Source organism: Antechinus flavipes, chromosome 2, assembly GCF_016432865.1.
Source record: "Antechinus flavipes isolate AdamAnt ecotype Samford, QLD, Australia chromosome 2, AdamAnt_v2, whole genome shotgun sequence".
Classification (NCBI taxonomy): domain Eukaryota; kingdom Metazoa; phylum Chordata; class Mammalia; order Dasyuromorphia; family Dasyuridae; genus Antechinus; species Antechinus flavipes.
Window position 1 is genome coordinate 532,448,074 of NC_067399.1, and position 18,701 is coordinate 532,466,774.

General features: G+C 35.3%; 1 protein-coding gene across 1 annotated transcript in view; it reads left to right on the forward strand.

Moving 5' to 3' along the window:
- Positions 1 to 18,701, forward strand: part of CHRNA7 (cholinergic receptor nicotinic alpha 7 subunit) — a 193,977-nt gene that overhangs the window by 141,204 nt on the left and 34,072 nt on the right. The window contains exon 5 of the mRNA XM_051980748.1: positions 17,063 to 17,142. Within this exon, the coding sequence (XP_051836708.1) occupies positions 17,063 to 17,142 (80 nt within the window). The remainder of the gene's footprint in view (positions 1 to 17,062; positions 17,143 to 18,701) is intronic.

Genomic DNA, 18,701 nt, shown 5'->3' on the forward strand with positions numbered 1-18,701 from the left:
CTTTTTAAAAGAATCATTTCATTCTCCCCAATAACTTGAAGATAGTTAAGTTGTGATTCTTCAGTCCTTTTACATACACTATTAGGGAGGCCAACTTGCATTTTGTGCATCCCTCACTGTTCCTAGATACAGAAGCACAAATATAATCCATGCTCTTCAGGTCATTACAAAATTGATGTCATCCTTCATCCTTGCTTGGAACAAGACATTAAATATTCTGTCTTTTTTGTTGATAGCTCAGTTGGGATAACACGATGAATTTCTGTGTGCTGGCTGGGCTGTGGCTCATCTTAATTCCAAGGTTAAAGCAGAAAAAGAAAAATATTTATTTGCTTCCTCTCTCTTGCTCAAAGAATTTCTTTGTTTTTACTTGAAGTGGGAAAATGTTTCCAGATATTCTGCCACCTAAAATTCTAAGCTAGATAACCTTGTGACAAAGAATTTTCAAAATATTGGAAAAAATCAAGTAATAAATATTCATAACAAATTCATAATATAAATTAAATATAAATTCAAAATATAATTCATAAAATAAAAATTCATACTATGGGAAAAAACCTTATAGTTATCTTTGTTCAATAACTGCTGTCCTAGGTGGGTTTAAAAATATTAGTTCACTGTAGGTATAAAGTCTGCCATCGGCTACTCAACTGTCTTTGATATGAGCAGTTAGGGAGTCTCTGGGTAGAAGCTTCAGATGATTAGCCAGGGCCATTGTAGAAAATGGAGATGAAACACATGGTGGGAAAAAGCCTATCAATAGGAAAGTCCTGCTGTAGATGCAGAGATATGACAGGCCTTTATTTTGGAAATCCTTTGAGTGAATCCCAATGTAGGAAAGACGACAAATTTGAAATTCAGACCAAAGGCCTTTGCTTCAAGATTGTAAGTAATCTGGCATTCCTCAGCTGGGTAGCAGCAAGATGCTTAAGGAGGCAGTTAACACCGAAATTTTGATAATAAATTGAAGAAATTAGCTAGCCACTGAGAAAGAACCCTTGGGGGCAGGGAAGAAAAATTAAATGAAGACTTATTAAGAATCAATCAATCAATCAAGAAGCATTTGCTAAGCTTCTATTGTGTGCCAGTCACTATGCTGGATACTGTTCCTGTCTTCAAAGAACTTAGATTCTATAAGGAAGGGAAGGGAAGGGAAGGAAACAAGCATTTAGTGGGCCAGGCCTGGACTTTAGGAAATCCTCTTTGACAGTTCTATGGACAATGGAGAGGAGAGAGATTTGAGGAGGGAAGAATAATTGGCAGGCTATCATAAGAGTTTAGATGATATGGGTTTGAGGGTCTGAGATACATGGGCAGTTTCCTCATATATGGAATCCTCCACTTCCATCTCTCTCTGCTTTCTGATTTCTTTCAAGACTCAAGTCAAATTCCTTTTTTTTTTTTTTTTTTTTTAAACAGGAGGACTATCCCAGGCTCCTGCTCCCCCCACTGCCTTCTGCCTAAGATTCTCTTCCATTACATTATATCTTGTATTTACTTAATTATTTGTATGCTACCTTCCTCATTAGAGTGTGATCTCCTTGAGGACTGGGACTGTATTTTCAGTGGTTCAAATCTGGTTTCAGATACTTATTAGCTGTGTACTTATAAGTAAGTCATTTAACCTTTATCTACCTCAGTTTCTTTACTGTATAATGGGATAATAATAGCACCTACTTCACAGAGTCCTGGTGAGGATTAAATAATATTTATGAAATCACTTAGCACAATATCGGCCGCACACAATAGACAATGCTTATTGATTTTTCTCTTCCCTTTCTGTTCCTTTCCTTCCCTAGCACATTGTTGCTCAGTTGATCAGTTGTTTCCAACTCTTTTTGATGAATTATATGATCCGTGAGGTTTTCTCAACAACGATACTGGAGTGGCTTGCCAATTTCTTCTCCAGTGGATTAAGGTTAAATGACTTGCCTAAGTTCATGCAGCTAGTAAGCGTCTGACACCATATTTTGAACTTTGGGCTCACTGACTCCCAGACAAAGCAGTTTATCCATTGGGCCATCTTACACATAGCTGTCATGCTTAGGATATACTTGTAGACTGACTGACCAGAGAGAAAATCAATAAGAATTGATCTATGATTAAAAATATGTAGTTTAATGAATAAGGAGTTAAGATTGTTCTGAGATTTCAAACCTGGATGGCTAGAAAGATGGTAATGCTCTTGACAGAAATAGAGAAATTTGGAACAGAAAGTGTTTGGGGGAGAAGAAAATGAACTCTTTTTTGAATGTGTTGAGTTTGAGATGCCTAAGGGATATCCAATAGGAAATGTCCATTAGACAGTTGGTAATATAGGTCTAGAACTTTGGAATAAGACTAGGGCTGGATAGATATATCTGGAAGTCATGCTTGCCATAAAGAACAGTGAAGTTTAATGATAAACATCCTTGATTTGAATTATAAACTCTTCCCTTGAGCTTTTTTTTTGGTTATTCCACCATTATATATAGAAATGGGAACTTATCAAACTATTTGGTTCTTTTTAATAAAAAGTATTATTATATTTGGAAAATGCACTAAGTTGATGATGTTTGGTAAGAATGAGCTTTTCTTAGTTATCCATGCCTGAGGAAAGCTTAACTTAGGAGCAAATACTTATAATACAATTATGATGCTTAGGAGCAATTAATTAGGCTTTATAGGCCTTGATTCCTAACCTCAAACCTAATTTATTTAATGACAGCAAATATCTAAATAAATTGGTTTAAACAATGAAAAATATTCCCTGAATAGCAAAAAAAGTGAATGACAATCAAATAGTTTCATTTTTAAATTATTGGGTGGCTTTGATGCATTTCACCTTTTTCATTATCACCCTATATAGAGAGAGCCTAGAAATCTCATTTTGCTAGTAGTGTCCCCATCATTCATTGAAGTGAATCCACTGGCCTGGTTTAAAATGTTAATTTCTGGTTCAGGAGCTCTGATACTCAGAAATACTCAGAAAATTCCGTCCCTTGAGAGAAAACTCTCTCAAAAACTCTCAAGGTTTATTGGTAATGGGCACTGAAATTCCATGCTGCCAATTGCTAGCATTTAAAATGCGTGAACAAAAATGGAAACCAGTTCAAAATGTCCATCATGTGGTTTCTTTCTTAAAGCTTTATTTCTTCTTAAGCAATTTCGTATGTCCACTTTTTCCCCATTCATGCCATTTCCTAGCTACTTCATCTTCATTTATTCTGTTTCTACTCTGTCTCACAGGGATGTTATAAGCCAGAGAGAATGAAGGATTAATAAGAAGCATTATTAATCATGCTTAGGCCTGGCACTTACATAGTCTAGAAGCACATCGCATATGGACTTATGGACTCAAAAGATTCTGTTTTTGTTATTATTCTCCATTTTTCTGCTCTTTTATTTTCCTAATATTATCATCCCCTGCCAAGCGGCAGGTTTTTTTTTTTTTTGGTTACTGGATTCTTGCAGTCCCTTCATTTTGTTCTCTTGCTGTGTTGGTATTTGTTTCTCTCTTCTTCACATCATTTATTCTCTGCTGAGCACTTAATCATGTTTTCTCCTTCCCCCCCAATATCAGCTTCAAGTCTACCTTAGTCAGTGTTTTCTGGTCTATTTAAAATTAAACAGATTCAATTCTGAGAGGCCTTAAGGCTTGGGACTGCTGACTTAGTAATAATAATGATAGCTCCATTTTATAGAGTGTTTTAAAGTTTACAAATCACTTTCTTCATAAGCTCCTTGAGAATAGGGATTGCCTCATTCTTTGCATCTGTTACAGCACCTGGCACATAATAGTTGTTAATAAATGCTTATTGATTGCTGATCCCTGTGACTGAGCTAATATAAGTGTTTTAGCCACCTTTTACAATTGAAAAAATCAAAAGTCTGAGACTTATAAGTGATTTGGGTAAGATCATATTGTTAGTAGCGTGGTGAATAAAGTGCTGGGACCAAGGAAGACCAATCTTCTTGAGTTCAAATCTTACTTCAGACCTGTGGGACGCTAGGCAAGCCACTTAACCCTGTTTGCCTTAGTTTCCTCATCTGTAAAATGAACTGGAGAAGGAAATGTCAAATCATTTCAGTATCTTTTCTAAGAAAACTCCAGAGGATGTCATGAAGAGTTGGATATGACTGAAATGATTGAATGATAATAGCAAAATGATAACCAGATTCAAATGCAGGTTTTATGAAGCAAAATGCAGCAGTCTTTCTATCATATTATATTGTCAACATATTTTTGTTCTTGATCATGCTTAAATGTAATTAAATTTTCTTCTAGGTCTTAAGAGTTGATTAGTTACTTAGTTTACTTATCTTTTACTTGAACTGGCAAGAGGTGGCTTCCTCATTTTGTAGACTGGGTCCAAGAGACTGAATGATTTGCTTAAGGTGCCAAAGCCATCTAAGGTTTGGCAGGCCTATTCCTCCTCATCATAGTGCATTCTTTACCAATATCCCACAGTCACGAAAAGCAATCACAGTAAAACAAAAACCCCAAATACCCAACGATTTCCTTTTGTAGTCTTGATCTGTTTGGGGCAAATAATTCTGGAGGGTAGCTAGCCCTCTGACCAGGGATGGCTTGGAAAATCACCTGGTTTCTATAAGAATGCTTACTATTTATCCCTTATGGCCCAGCTAAGATACTATGAAGTATAGTAAAAAGAACAGTAAATTTGGAACCTGAGACTTTGCTGCCTAACTGCAGGAATGACTTCCTGCAAGTCATTAAACTGGAACTAGTTTTCCCATCTATAAAGTGACTGATTGGCCTATCAGGGGTCCTCAAACTTTTTAAATAGGAGGCCAGTTCACTGTCCCGTTGGAGGGCCAGACTATAGTAAAAACAAAAACTTTGTTTTGTGGGCCTTTAAATAAAGAAACTTCATAGTGCTGGGTGAGGGGGAAAAACGTCCTCATCTGCTGCATCTGGCCCGCGGGCCATAGTTTGAGGACCCCTGGATGATTGCTAAGGTCTATTGGAGTTTTAAATCCTATATTATTACTTTTGTGCCTCTTCTCTTTTAACATTGCCTTATTTCATGTGATCCTTGTTTCAACATTTGGACTAAAGATGCTTGTTTGTCTTGAAAAATATCCCTCTCTCTGCCTAGGATCCTGCCCAACATGCTGAAAGGGTCGAAGTTATATCCCAATAACTATGCTAGTGCTAGCTAACACATTGCAGAACTGACAACTAAGAAGGAAGAAATGGAGTTCCTAGGGGCATACAATATATAATCATCCTAGTATCTCTGGGAATCAATGAGAGGTGAAGGCATTTCTGTATTTGTTCAGTCATTTTCAGTAACGTCCAACTCTTTAGGATCCCATTTGGGGTTTTCTTGATAAAGATACTTGAGTGGCTTGCCATTTCCTTCTTCAGCTCATTTTACAGATGAGAAAACTGAGGGAAGCAGAGTTAGATGACCCATTCAAGGTCATAAGATAGTAAGTGTCTGAGGCTTTGAACCCAGGTTTTCCTAACTCCAGGCCTGGCATTTTATCTACTGCGCCACTGGCTATATGAGGGAACCTTTATTCCACAAAAGTTATTTCTTCCATTTCATGGGATGCTACCATTGTGTCTTTCCTGGATCAATGCATCAGCAAGCATATATTAAATGTTCCAGGAACCAGGATAAAAAGACCTATGTGAAGGTATCACATACACATGTAAATCTGTACAAGATAGATACAAAATAAACATAGGCTACGCTTTGCCACTAGTAGCTGGGGAGAGTAAGAAAGTTTTCATATAGAAGATGGTATTTAAGATGTCTAATTTGGCCATAGTGTAGGGTACATCAAAATGATTGATGGGTAAGTTATGAAAAAATAGGTTGGAGCTGGGTTGTTAAGGAGTTAAGGATAAGAACCTTAAAAAGGTAAGAACCTACAAAAAAGGTAAGAACCCATTCTCTAAGAAGAAGATGCTTAGAATTAGTTTAATATAAAATAATAAAAATTGTTTTTGACAGACTTGTGATTAAAATGCAGAGTGCAGAATTTTCTTCCACACGTCCTCAATGATCTGCTCAAGTCTTATATATTTTTTCAGAGGTCTCCAAAGCAGGAGGGCACATGTATGGCTTGAAAAACTGGTTACTTTGCTCCCTCTTTCGATAAATCTAGAAAAACAGAAATAATGGGAAGGGAGCTCAATTTGTGGAGTTATCCCTGGGGATGTAATCCTCTCACAGCCCATACATTTCTCTGTTCTAGCTCTGCCTTTCCTTCTCCCAAAAGCTGACCATCTAAAAAAGAACTAAGCAATCCAGAAGAACCTGCACACATTTGAGATATGGAGGCACTACCTTGTAGGGGTATGGAATCCCATTGTCGCCCACACTGTTCACAAAATTCTGGATCTCCTTCAGATTCTCTGGGAGCTCATTCAATGTCAGACGTAGTAGGCATTTTCCTCAGTAAATTCAACTTTGTTATCACTTCTCTTCTGGAATGTAGCAATCCGCAGGCAGATGTGCTGCTGTGAAAAGCTGAATTTGGAAACCCGAGGGATCAATCACCTTGACAGTACTTTCTACAGACTATAAACTTTGCAGCCAGTGAACCTCGGCCAGAGCTATTATGGCAATAGGCACGATGTGACTGTACTCAGGCATATTTGTCTGTCCTCCAAGTGTGAATGATTCCAGCATCCAATGGAAGGTCCGTCTTAGGTTTCTGTACTTCTCTCCCATCAGCTTGTCCCTCCTGGTAAGGCTTGCTGGGTAAGGATGCTCCATCCCTGACATGATGGCTCAGTACCAGGTCATGGGTGTCTGATTGAGACGTTCTCCATCATCACTCATGACTTTAGTGGCTGCAACTCTGATGTGTAATTTCTGGCTTGTATTATTGAAAGACTCTTCTGATTGATCTCTCTGCTTCAAGTCTCTCTTCATTTTAGATAATCTTTCAATAAGTTGCTACCGCGATCTTCCTAAAATGCATATCTAATCATGTCATGCTCCTCCTCAGTAAATTCCAGGGACTCTCTATTACCTCTAGGATCAAATATCAAATGCTGACTTTGACATTTAAAGTCTTTTACAATTACCTTTCTAGTCATCGATTTTCTTCTCTTCATGTACTCCGTGATATAGTATGACAACGGACTTGCTGTTCTTTGCACAGAACACAACATCTCATTCCTGTGTCTTTTCCCTGACTTTCCCCCATTGAAATATTCTTCCCCCTCATTTCTTCGTCCTAGAGTCTGTAGTTCTGAAAGACTCAGTTCAAATGCTACCCTCTTTAGGAGTCCTTTTCCAGTCCCTCCTCTACTGCAGGTAGTTTCCTAGAGCAACCTGAATCAGGTTAAAATGTAATTGGGAAATATTTGACAAAGCAATTAGAAATACAAGACAACACAGATAATATTAATTTGTGGTTTTCTAAGTCATTTTGCAGGATTTGTTTCTATCTGAGTTTGAAACTTGTTCTATTTGTTATATATATTATTTATGTGTATACATACATGTGTACACATACATATATACATAGATATGTATGTAATATAGTTATTGCATGTATTTTTTCCTAGTAGAATGTGAATTCCTTTGATAGGGGCTGTTTTTTGTTGCTGTGTTATTTTCAGCTCTTAGTAAGTACCTATCACTTAGTGTTTCATCATCTCCTGTTGACTGCCTGACTCATCCAATCATTCAAACTGTGTTTGGGTACCCAGAATTCACAGGACCTTATGAAAAATCACTGCATGGTCCTATAAGAGAAACTTCAGGTGGACTAAATATCTCAGAGTGAGCTGAGGCTGGGTAGAAAAGCTAAGGATAAAGGAAGTGGATTAAAGATGCATAGGGCCACAGCTCAGGGTGCATAGCATGGGGATAACTGATGACAGAAAATGGAACTGCTTAACTTTTGTTTTCTTTGTGAAAGAGACTGATCTTTGGATTGGAAAGGACAGAACAAAAGATGGATAACTGGCAGGGACTACCCAAGATAAGTTAGGACATAGTAAGAAAAAACTGTATCCTTTATGAGTTCAAGTCAGTGGGTCCTACAAACATACAAATTAGGGGCACTACTAAGCCCTGTGGATACAAAAACGGGGCAAAAAGTAATTTCCTGCCCTCAAGGAATTTGGATTGACTATAGAGTAACAGAGACATAATATACTGTTGGAAAAGTAGATGTTATAGTTTTCAAAAAGTGAAGAAAACTGAGTTTATAGACTATAAGCCAATGAACTTAGCTATTCTGTTTTTGCATATCAAAATCATCTGGACACTGTGATCCAGTTGACATGCTACCTCATCTGTTTAACTTATCCCAGTGAATAATGGCTGCTTCTCCCCCACCAAATTTCCCTTATAGCAGCAACAAAGATGACCCTTGAATGGGATTAAGTTGAGAAAAGCTTTCTCAGATTCTTAATGGAGTAGTTAGATGAGAAAGGACTGTAGATTTAAAGGTGGAATGGACTAGAGCATATGTAGTCCAATCCATCATTTTCCTGATGAGGAAATTGGGATTCAGAAGGAAAAGTGACTTACTTAGTCACACAGATTGTAACTAGAAAATCTAAGATTTGTGCCCAACTATATTTACCTCCAAACCAGCCTTTTTCTCTCAGAAGTTGTTTTACTGCACTGTCTTCCTGAAGTGATTTATTTGAGGTGGCAAAGGGGAATCAAGATTTTTCAAATGGTGGCTTCTCTGATGAGTGCTTAATTCCTGATACCGCGCTTCTCTTTATTGCTGTACCAGAAAAATGCTGATGAGGTCGGACAGTAGAGCCCCCTGAGAGAGGAGAGATTGGCATTTTTTGCACAGGTCCCAATTCAGTGCCCTAGCTCAGGGTTCTCCCTGGGCAAAGCAGGCTTTAATCAATGCTAGGCATGTCTTTGTATGACTTCCTCCTTGCCCCTCAGAATGTGGCAAAGGAGTGACTAGGGTATTCCTTGACAGCTTCATAGCAGCCTATTTTCTCCTATCATCCTGTTCCCAAGAGTATGGTTGCCTTTATTATTTCCAATACAAAGCTGCATTTTTAAAGAGCTTAGTCTTGATTCTTTTACTTGCCACGTGATCAAATTCCATTTGAGAGTTGATTTTGAATTGAATCAGACACAGGCACTTAAAAACTGTCTTTGCCTGAGTTACATTAGAGATAGGTAAGGTGTATCTTGTTGGTTACTTGATGTTAAGAAAATCTGTCTATATTCACATGCAAAGCAATGCACACTTATGGAAAAGGGGAAGGAGTAATTGGCTTTCTCAGGGCAGTGCTCTGGGAATATCTTTTAGCTACTGGTTTGTGCTATGACAAATTCAGCCCTAGATCATGGGTTGTCTGCCTTCTCAGGGATGTTGTCCACATTAATCTGACCATATTAATCTGACTAATATAGGGTCATTCAGAAAGTTAACTCCTTATTAACATTGGTTTATGAAATTTTAAAAAAAACCCATCTTTTAAAAAAAAGTTTTTGTAAACAAAACCAATGCAAACAATTTTAGTGGGAAGTAGAAAACTGGGAAAATTTTTTTACATCCATGGGTTCTGATAAAATTCTCAGTTCTTTCTAATTAATTAATTAATTAATTTTTAATACACATTGATTTATGAATCATATTGGGAGAGAAAAATTAGAACCCAAGGGAAAAACCACGGGAGAGAGGGAAAAAAAGAAAAAAAGAAGTGAACAGAGCATATGTTCATTTACATTTAATCTCCATAATTCTTTTTCTGGATGCAGATGGTATTTTTTATCCAAAGTCTATTGGGATTGCCTTGGATCACTAAACCACTAAGAAGAACCAAGACTTTCATAGTTGATCATTGCATAGTCTTCCTGTTATTATGTACAATGTATTCCTGGTTCTGCTTGTTTTGCTCAGTATTAATTCATATAAATCTTTCCAGACCTTTTTGAAACCAGCTTGTTCATCATTTTTCATAGAATAATAATATTCCATTACCTTCCTATACCACAACTTGTTCATCCATTCCCCAATTGATGGGCACCTACTCAGTTTCCAATTTTTTGCTACCACAAAAAAGAACTGCCATAAACATTTTTGCACATTTTTCCCTTGTTTATGATTTCTTTGGGTTACAGACCCAGTAGTGTCACTGCTGGATCAAAGGGCATGCACAGTTTTATAGCCCTTTGGGCATAGTTCCAGATTGCTCTCCAGAATGGTTGGATCATTTCACAACTCTATCCACAATGCATTAGGGTCCCAATTTTTTCACATCTCCAACATTTATCATTATCTTTTTCTGCCATCTTAGATAATCTGAGAGATATGAGGTGGTACCTCGGAATTGTTTTAATTTGCATTTCTCTAATCAATAATGATTTAGAGCATTTTTTATATGACTATAGACAGCTTTAATTTCATTATCTGAAAATTGTTCATTTCCTTTGACTATTTATCAGTGACTTGTATCCTTATAAATTTGACATAGTTATTTATATATTTTAGAAATAAGACATTTATCAGAAACATTTGCTATAAACTTCCCCCCTCAGCATTGTACTTCCCTTCTAATCTTGTTTCTGTTGATTTTGTTTGTACAAAACCTTTTAAATTTAATTTAATCAAAGTTGTTAATTTTGCCTTTTGTAATATTACCTAGTTTTACTTTGGTCATAAATTCGTTCATTCTCCAAAGGTCTGCTGTCCCTTGCTCTTCTAATTTGCTTATAGTATCATTCTTTATACCCAAATCATGTACCCATTTTGACTTTATTTTGGTATGGAGTGTGAGATATAGGTCTGTGCTGATTTTCTGGCATATTATTTTCCAGTATTCCCAGCAATTTTTGTCAAATAGTGAGTTTATCCCAGAAGCTGGAAGTTTTTTTTTTTTGGGGGGGGGAATCAAATACTAGATTACTATAGGCCTTGATTATTGTGTTGTGTGCATTTAATCTATTCCACTGATCCACTACTTCTATTTCTTAACCAGTACTAAATGGTTTTGATGACTGCTGCTTTATAATATAAGTCCTGCTAAGCCACCATTCTTGAATATTTTTCATTAATTTTCTTCATATTCTTGATCTTTTGTTCTTCCAGATCAATTTTGTTATTATTTTTTCTAATTCTACAAAATAATTTTTTGGTAGTTTGATTAGTATGGCACTGAAGAAATAGATCAATTTAGGCAGAATTATCATTTTTATTATATTAGTTTGGCTTCCTATGAGCAATTGATATTTTTCCAGTTTAGATTTGACTTTATTTGTATAAGATATGTTTTGTAATTGTGTTCATATAGTTTCTGGGTTTGTCTTGTCAGATGGATACCCAAATATTTTATTTTGACTGTGGTTGTTTTAAGTGGAATTTCTCTTTGTATCTCTTGCTGCTGGGCTTTGTCTGTAATATATAGAAATGCTGATGATTTATGTGGGTCTATTTTATATCTTGTAACTTTGCTAAAACTGTGAATTGTTTTGAGTAGATTTTTGAATGATTTTCTAGGATTTTCTAAATATATCGTCATATCATGCAAAGAATAATAATTTGGTTTTCTCATTATCTACTCTAATTCCTTTAATCTTTTTTTCTTCTCTTCTTGACAAAGCTAACATTTCTAATACAATATTGCATAGTAATAGTAATAGTGGGCAATCTTGTTTCACCCCTGTTTTTTTGGGAATGGTTCTAATTTGTCCCCATTACATATGATACTTGCTGATGGTTTTAAATAGATGCTACTGATCATTTTAATGGAAACTCCATTTATTCCTATGCTCTTTAGTGTTTTCAATAGGAATGGTTGTTGGATTCTATCAAATGCTTTTTTTGCATCTATTGAGATTATCATATGATTTCTGTTGATTTTGTTTTTGATATGATTGATTATGGTAATAGTTTTCCTTATATTGAACCAACCCTGCATTCCTGGTATAAATCCCAGTTGTTTGTAGTGTATTATCCTACTGATAAGTTGCTGTAACTTTTTTGCTTATATTTCATTTAAACTTTTTGCATCAATATTCATTAGGGAGATTGTAATTTTCTTTTGCTCTTCCTAGTTTAGGTATCAGTACTATATTTGTATCATAACAGGAATCTGGCAGGACTCCCTCTTTATCTATTTTTCCAAATAGTTTGCATAATATTGGAGTTAATTGTTCTTTAAATGTTTGGTAAAATTCACTTGTGAATTCATCTGGCCCTGAGCATTTTTTCTTAGGAAATTCATTAATGGCTTTTTCAATTTCTTTTTCTAACATGGGACTATTTAAGTAATTTATTCCTTTGTCTGTTAATGTGGACAATTTATATTTTTGTAAATATTCATCCATTTCAGTTAGATTGTCAGAATTTGTTGCCACACAGTTGTGCAAAATAGCTCCTAATTATTGCTTTAATTTCTCTTTCATTGATGGTAAGTTCATCCTTTTCATTTTTGATGCTGGTCATTTTTTTTCTTTCCTTTTTCTACTTAAATTAACCAAAGGTTTATCTATTTTGCTGTTTTTTCCAACTCTTAGTTTTATTAATTAGTTCAATAGTTTTCTTAGTTTCAATTTTATTAATCTCTCCTTTGAGTTTCAGAATTTCTAATTGGATATTTACTTGGGAGTTTTTAAAATTGTTCTTTTTCTAGCTTTTTTGTTGCAAATCTAATTTATTGATCTCCTTTTTCTCTATTTTATTCATGTAGCTATTTAGAGATAAAAAAATTTCCCTAAAAGCTACTTTGGCTGTGTCCCATACATTTTTGTATGTTGTCTCATTATTGTCATTCTCATGGATGAAATTATGGATTGTTTCTGTTATTTGTTATTTGACCCACTCATTGTTTAGACTGGATTATTTAACTTTCAGTTTGGTTTTAATCTACCTTTCCCTGACCCTTTATTTAATATAATTTTTATTGCATGGTGGTCTGAAAAGGAAACATTTACTATTTTTGCCTTTCTGCATTTGATTGTAAGGGTTTTTTTGCCCTGATATGTGGTCACTTTTTGTATAGGTGACAGAAGGGAAAAGTGTATTCCTTTCTATTTGTATTCAGTGTTCTCTAAAGATTGACCATATATAGGTTTTCTAGGATTCTTTTAACCTCTCTAGTTTCTTTCTTGTTTATTTTGTGGTTAGATTTGTCTGATTCTGAGAGGGGAAAGTTGAGGTCCTCCCCAATATAATTTTGCTGTCTATTTCTTCCTGTAATTGACTTAATATCTTTAGCAATTTGTATGCTATACCACTTAGTGCATATACATTTAGTATCATTAGACATACTTTCCCTCCCTCTCTTTCTCTCTCTCTCTTTGTCTCTCTCTCTCTCTGTCTCTTTCTCTCTCTGTCTGTCTTTCTCTGTATATACATTTGATCTCTCTTTCCAACACTTTAGTAGTGTTTTTTTTTTTTTTGACCCACTACTTCTTTATGGGATTAGAGACATTTCTTTATCCAACTGAATGACTATCATTCCCTCTTTGAATTAAAACTGATGAGATCAAGCTTCAGACAGTACTCATTCCCCTCACTTTTCCTCCTCTATTGTAACATAACTTTTGTGCCTCTTCATGGGATCTATTTGTCCCAATATATTTACCCCTTCCTTTTCTCCCAGTACAGCCATTTTCTACCCCTCCATGTCATTTTCTTTGATATCGTCACATCAGAGTCCATTCACAACCACATCCTCAGTCCATGTGATGTCCCCCTCTGTTTGCCCAGATACAGTTCTGTCCCAATATTCTAGAAACAGAGAGGGGAAATATAATCATTGAAAGAATTCATAACCTTTGGAAAGAGATCCCACAAGGAAAACAGATACAGATACAGTTCTCAAGAGTTACAGATATCATTTTCCCATCTAGGGATGTAAACAGTTTAATCTTTAAATAATATATGTTTCCCTCTGTTTATCTTTCTATGCTTCTCTTGAGTCCTGTGTTTGAAGATTAAAATTTCTGTTAATTGTTTTTTTTTAATAGAAATGATTGAAAGTCTATTATTCACTGAAGATATATTGCTTCTTTCAAGGAAAGCTGAGTAGTTAATTTTTTATTGTAACCCAAGATCTTTTGCCTCTCAAAATATGGTATTCCAGCCCCTCTTTTCCTTTATTGTAGAAGCTGTTTGATTCTGGATAATCCTGACTGTTGCTCCTTGACATTTGAATTGTTTTTTGGTCTGGTAGCTTGCAGTAGTCTTACCTTGAGGTTATAGTTCTAGAGTTTTGCCTTACTGATCCTTGGGGTTTTCCTTGTGGGATCTCTTTCCAAAGGTTATGAATTCTTTCAATGATTATATTTCCCCTCTCTGTTTCTAGAATATTGGGACAGTTTTCCTTGATAATTTCTTTAAAATGTTATCCAGGCTCTTTTTTTAGTCATGGTCTTCAGGTAGACCAATAAGTCTAAATTGTCTCTTCTGGATCTATTTTCCAGGTTGGCTGTTTTTCCAATTTGGTAGTTTACATTTTCTTCCATCTTTTCATTCCTTTTAGTTTGTTTGACTGATTCTTGATGTCTCATAGAGTCATTAGCTTACATTTGCTTCATTATAGTTTTTAATATGTGATTTTCTTCAGTTAGCTTTTGTATCTCTTTTTCCATTTGATTAATTCTACTTTTGAAGTTGGTGTTTTCTTCAGTGGATTTTTTTTTTTGCATTTGGCCAACTATTGTTGTAATTGTAAGAAATTAATTTCTTTTTCTAAGCTGTTGATTCTCTCTTGCATACCTCTCATTTTGTTTTCTCATTTTTTCTTCTACCTCTCTTATTTGCCTTTTAAAATCTTTTATGAGCAGTTCCAAGAATCCTCTTTGGGCTTGAGACTAATTCATATTACTCTTTGAGATTTCCTCTGAGAATATTTTGTTTTCATCTGAGTTGGTGTTTTGGTCTTCCTTGTCAACATTGTAGCTTTCCATGTTCAAGATTCTTTTCTGTTTCTTGCTTGTTTTCTTTCTTTTTCTTTTGGTATTTTTTCTTTCTTTACTTTTAAGGTCGGGCTCTGCTCCTGGGATAAAGGGGGTACTGTCCCAAGCTTCCTGGGCAGTTCTGAGTCTTAGCTTTGAGTACAGGGGCCCTTTATGTTTGCAGGGGATATCTTTATCTGCTTTTTCTAGGAAACAGCCTCCTGCTATTTTGCCTTGTGAGCTAGGACTGGGAAGAGTCCTATTGCTTTGTTTTGCTATTAAGACAAGACTGAGGGTCCCAGTTGCTGATCTGTTGTGATTAAGACCTTCTCACTGGATTTCCCAGATTCTTTCTGTGCTGTGCTGAACACTCTTTTCAACCCAGTAAGACTGATCTTTCTTGAAGTTTTTCCATTCTATATTGAGTTGGAGAGGGGTTTCATTGCATCAGACTGTCAGAGACTAGGTTTCATGAGGTTTTTGAGGGAAACTGGGAGAGCTTGAGCAATTTCCTGGCTTCACTCACCATCTTGGCTCTACTCTTGTCCTTTCTTAAATACCTCATTTCTAAAATATATAGAGAATTAACTAAAATGTATAAGAATATAAGCCATTCTCCAATTGATAAATGGTCAAAGATATGAACAGACAATTTTCAGATGGAAGAAATTAAAGCTATTTCTAGTCATATGAAAAAATGCTGTAAATCACTATTGATCAGAAAAATGCAAATTAAGACAACTCTGAGGTACCACTATATACCTTTCAGGTTGCCTAACATGATAGGAAAAGATAATGATAAATGTTGGAGGGAATGCAAAAAAATTGGGACACTAATACATTGTTTTGTGGAGTCATGAACAATTCAACCATTCTAGAGAGCAATATGGAACTATGGACAAAGTGCTGTCAAACTGTGCATACCTTTTGACCCAGCAGTATCTCTACTGGGCTTATATCCCAAAGAAATCATAAAAAGGGAAAAGGACCCACATTGCAAAAATGTTTGTAGCAGCTGCTTTTTTATAGTGGCAAAGAACTGAAAACTGAGTGGATGCCCATTAGTTGAAAAATGGCTAAATAAATTATGGTATATGAATGTTATGGAATATTATTGTTAAATAAGAAATGATCAGCAGGATGATTTCAGAAAGGCCTGGAGAGACTTAACATGAACTGATGCTAAGTGAAGTGAATAGAACCAAGAGAACATTGTACACAGCAATAAAATTATGCAAAGATCAATTCTGATGGATGTGGATCTTTTCAACAATGTAGTGATTAGACCAATTCCAATAGACTTGTGATGGAGAGAACCATCTGCATCCAGAAAGAGAACTATGGGAAAAGAATATGTATCACAACATAGTATTTTCATCTTTTTTATTGTTTACTTGCTTTTTGTTTTACTTCTCATTTTTTTCCTTTTTGATCTGATTTTTCTTGTACAGCATGCTATATCTTTGCATATATTTAAAAAATAAAAAGGTATTATTAAAAAAAAAACCTTTGTTTTTTCTATGGGTAAGTATTTATTTTTTCTTCCTCTCCCCTCCATCCTCAAAGGTGAACAATGAAAACAAAATTCTTATAACAAACATATATAGTCAAACAGGTAGATTTCTATATTAGCCATATTAATTCCATATTAATAATGTATATCTCATTACCCATATTTATTCTATTGCCTTAATATTTCCTTTATTACCCAACCTTAATCACTGAATGGGTGTTGCCTAAGTCAAACTAAGACCCATTAAAGAGGCCATTTCATCCAGGGCTTTCTCCAGCTGTTCTGAGCTTTATCTAGTCATTGGATCCAGATGACTCCTAAAGAAAAAGTGAGATTAGTGGTTTTGGACAGATATTCCTTAATTAAATTCAACTTATTTGAGTGTTATAGCAACACCTCCCTGATATTATTGTCCTTTTCAAGAAAGAAGGACAAACAACATTGCCTCACTGTAAGGAGATGGGTAGAATTATTGGTCCTTTAAAGTCATAGTGGATCTTTGCTTTAATCAGTGTTTTAGAACTTTCAATGTTGTAGTTAGAATAGAAATTGTTCTCCTGACTTTGCTATTTTTCTTCATTAGTTCCTTCAAGTCTTCCCAGGTTTTCTAAAACTACTTCCTTCTTATGACACACGAGTATTCCATTATATCTACATGTGATAATTTTTTCTTTCTTTAATCTCTTTCTAGTGCTGATGAGCGATTTGATGCTACATTTCATACCAATGTTTTAGTGAATTCTTCAGGACATTGTCAATACCTCCCTCCAGGTAAGATTGCGAACATATGTACTCATGTGAGTGTAAGTTTAGAAAAAAAATTTAAGAGTGCTTTGTTCAGTTATGTCATAGACATACTAAATGATGGCTTGGACCAGTACTTTATGCTCATATGACAGCCTCACTCTGTCAAGGGTACTACCAGTTTTCCTTTCTAGGTACTGCCTATCTGCTACTATTGCTTTCTTAGATCACTAGTTTTTCTCTAGAAATCAGGTCTCTCTCCTTTTGCCTTTGAATTTTAGATTGTCTGCCATACCATAATTCCTCTTTCCCTTAACTCTTAACATAAAGCACACAAAAGAAAAATCGAAGAAATGACTTGCTTAAATTTTTGTTGAATCAATAAGAATTGTTTGATTAAAGTAAGAGACAAAATCTTACTCAAATCCTCTAGTTTTTAAAGCAGAACAACAATTATTAACAAACAAGTCAAGATGACTTTAAATCTTTATCTCTTTCTAGCTCTCTCTGAAATTTGGACACTTTGGGACTGATTTAACTCAGATTTTATGGAAGTTTTTCCAACCCCACCCATTCTCCAAACAAAAGACCTTGAAGTTTTTGAAGCAGAAACCAACAAAATATTTCAACTTCAATCCCCTCCTAAAAGTTATTGAAAACTACCTGAATTTTAAAAAAGCCAAGAACAATAAGTGAATCATTTCCGTCACAAGTCAGTGAAATGCAGATCCCCTTCGATGACAATATTATAATTATCATATCATATATTATAATATATCATATTCCATGTCTTTCCACCACTCTATTTCTTTTGGATTATAAACACCTTGGGGGCAAGAATTTTCTTTGGTCTTTATTATGTTCTATAGGTGCTTTATATATGACAGTGAACCCTAAAGGTATTTAATTGATATCTACTGAATTAAATTGATGAGTTGATTATTGCTGTTACTTTTATCATATTAGGTATTCAGAGGGTTGAGAAGTAGTATGATGATACAAAGGCAACTAGGTAGGACACTAGAAAGAATTCTGAACCTGAAGTCAGAATGATTTGTCTTCTTGAATTCAGATCTGGCCTCAGACACATACTAGCTGTGTGATCCTAGCCAAGTCACTTAACCCTGTTTACCTAAGTTTCCTCATCTGTAAAATGAACTAGAAAAGGAAATGGCAAACCATTTTGTTATCTGCCAAGAAAACACCAAATGAAGTCATGAAGAGTCATACAGCAACAAACAGAGATACACTAAAATACAATCTAATCATTTGTGGGAAAGAAATAATTGACAAATTGTGTCCAGATCATAGATTTAGAGCATAGATAGGAAGAGAACTTGCAATGATATGATCTGATCCGTTTAACATTGAGGAAATGGACCTAGAGGGGGGAAAGTGATCCTACTCTCTAGGTCACATAGAAAGTAAGTAACATCAAGGATTTCAACTCAGGGTCTCTGCTTTTATATCCGCTACTGCATCAAGCTTCCTCTTTATTACCAGGCTTTGCTGATCTACTTTCTTTGATTGATTCTCATTTTCAGCAGCTCACATCATCTTGACATGAATTAAGTAAGGTGAATGAA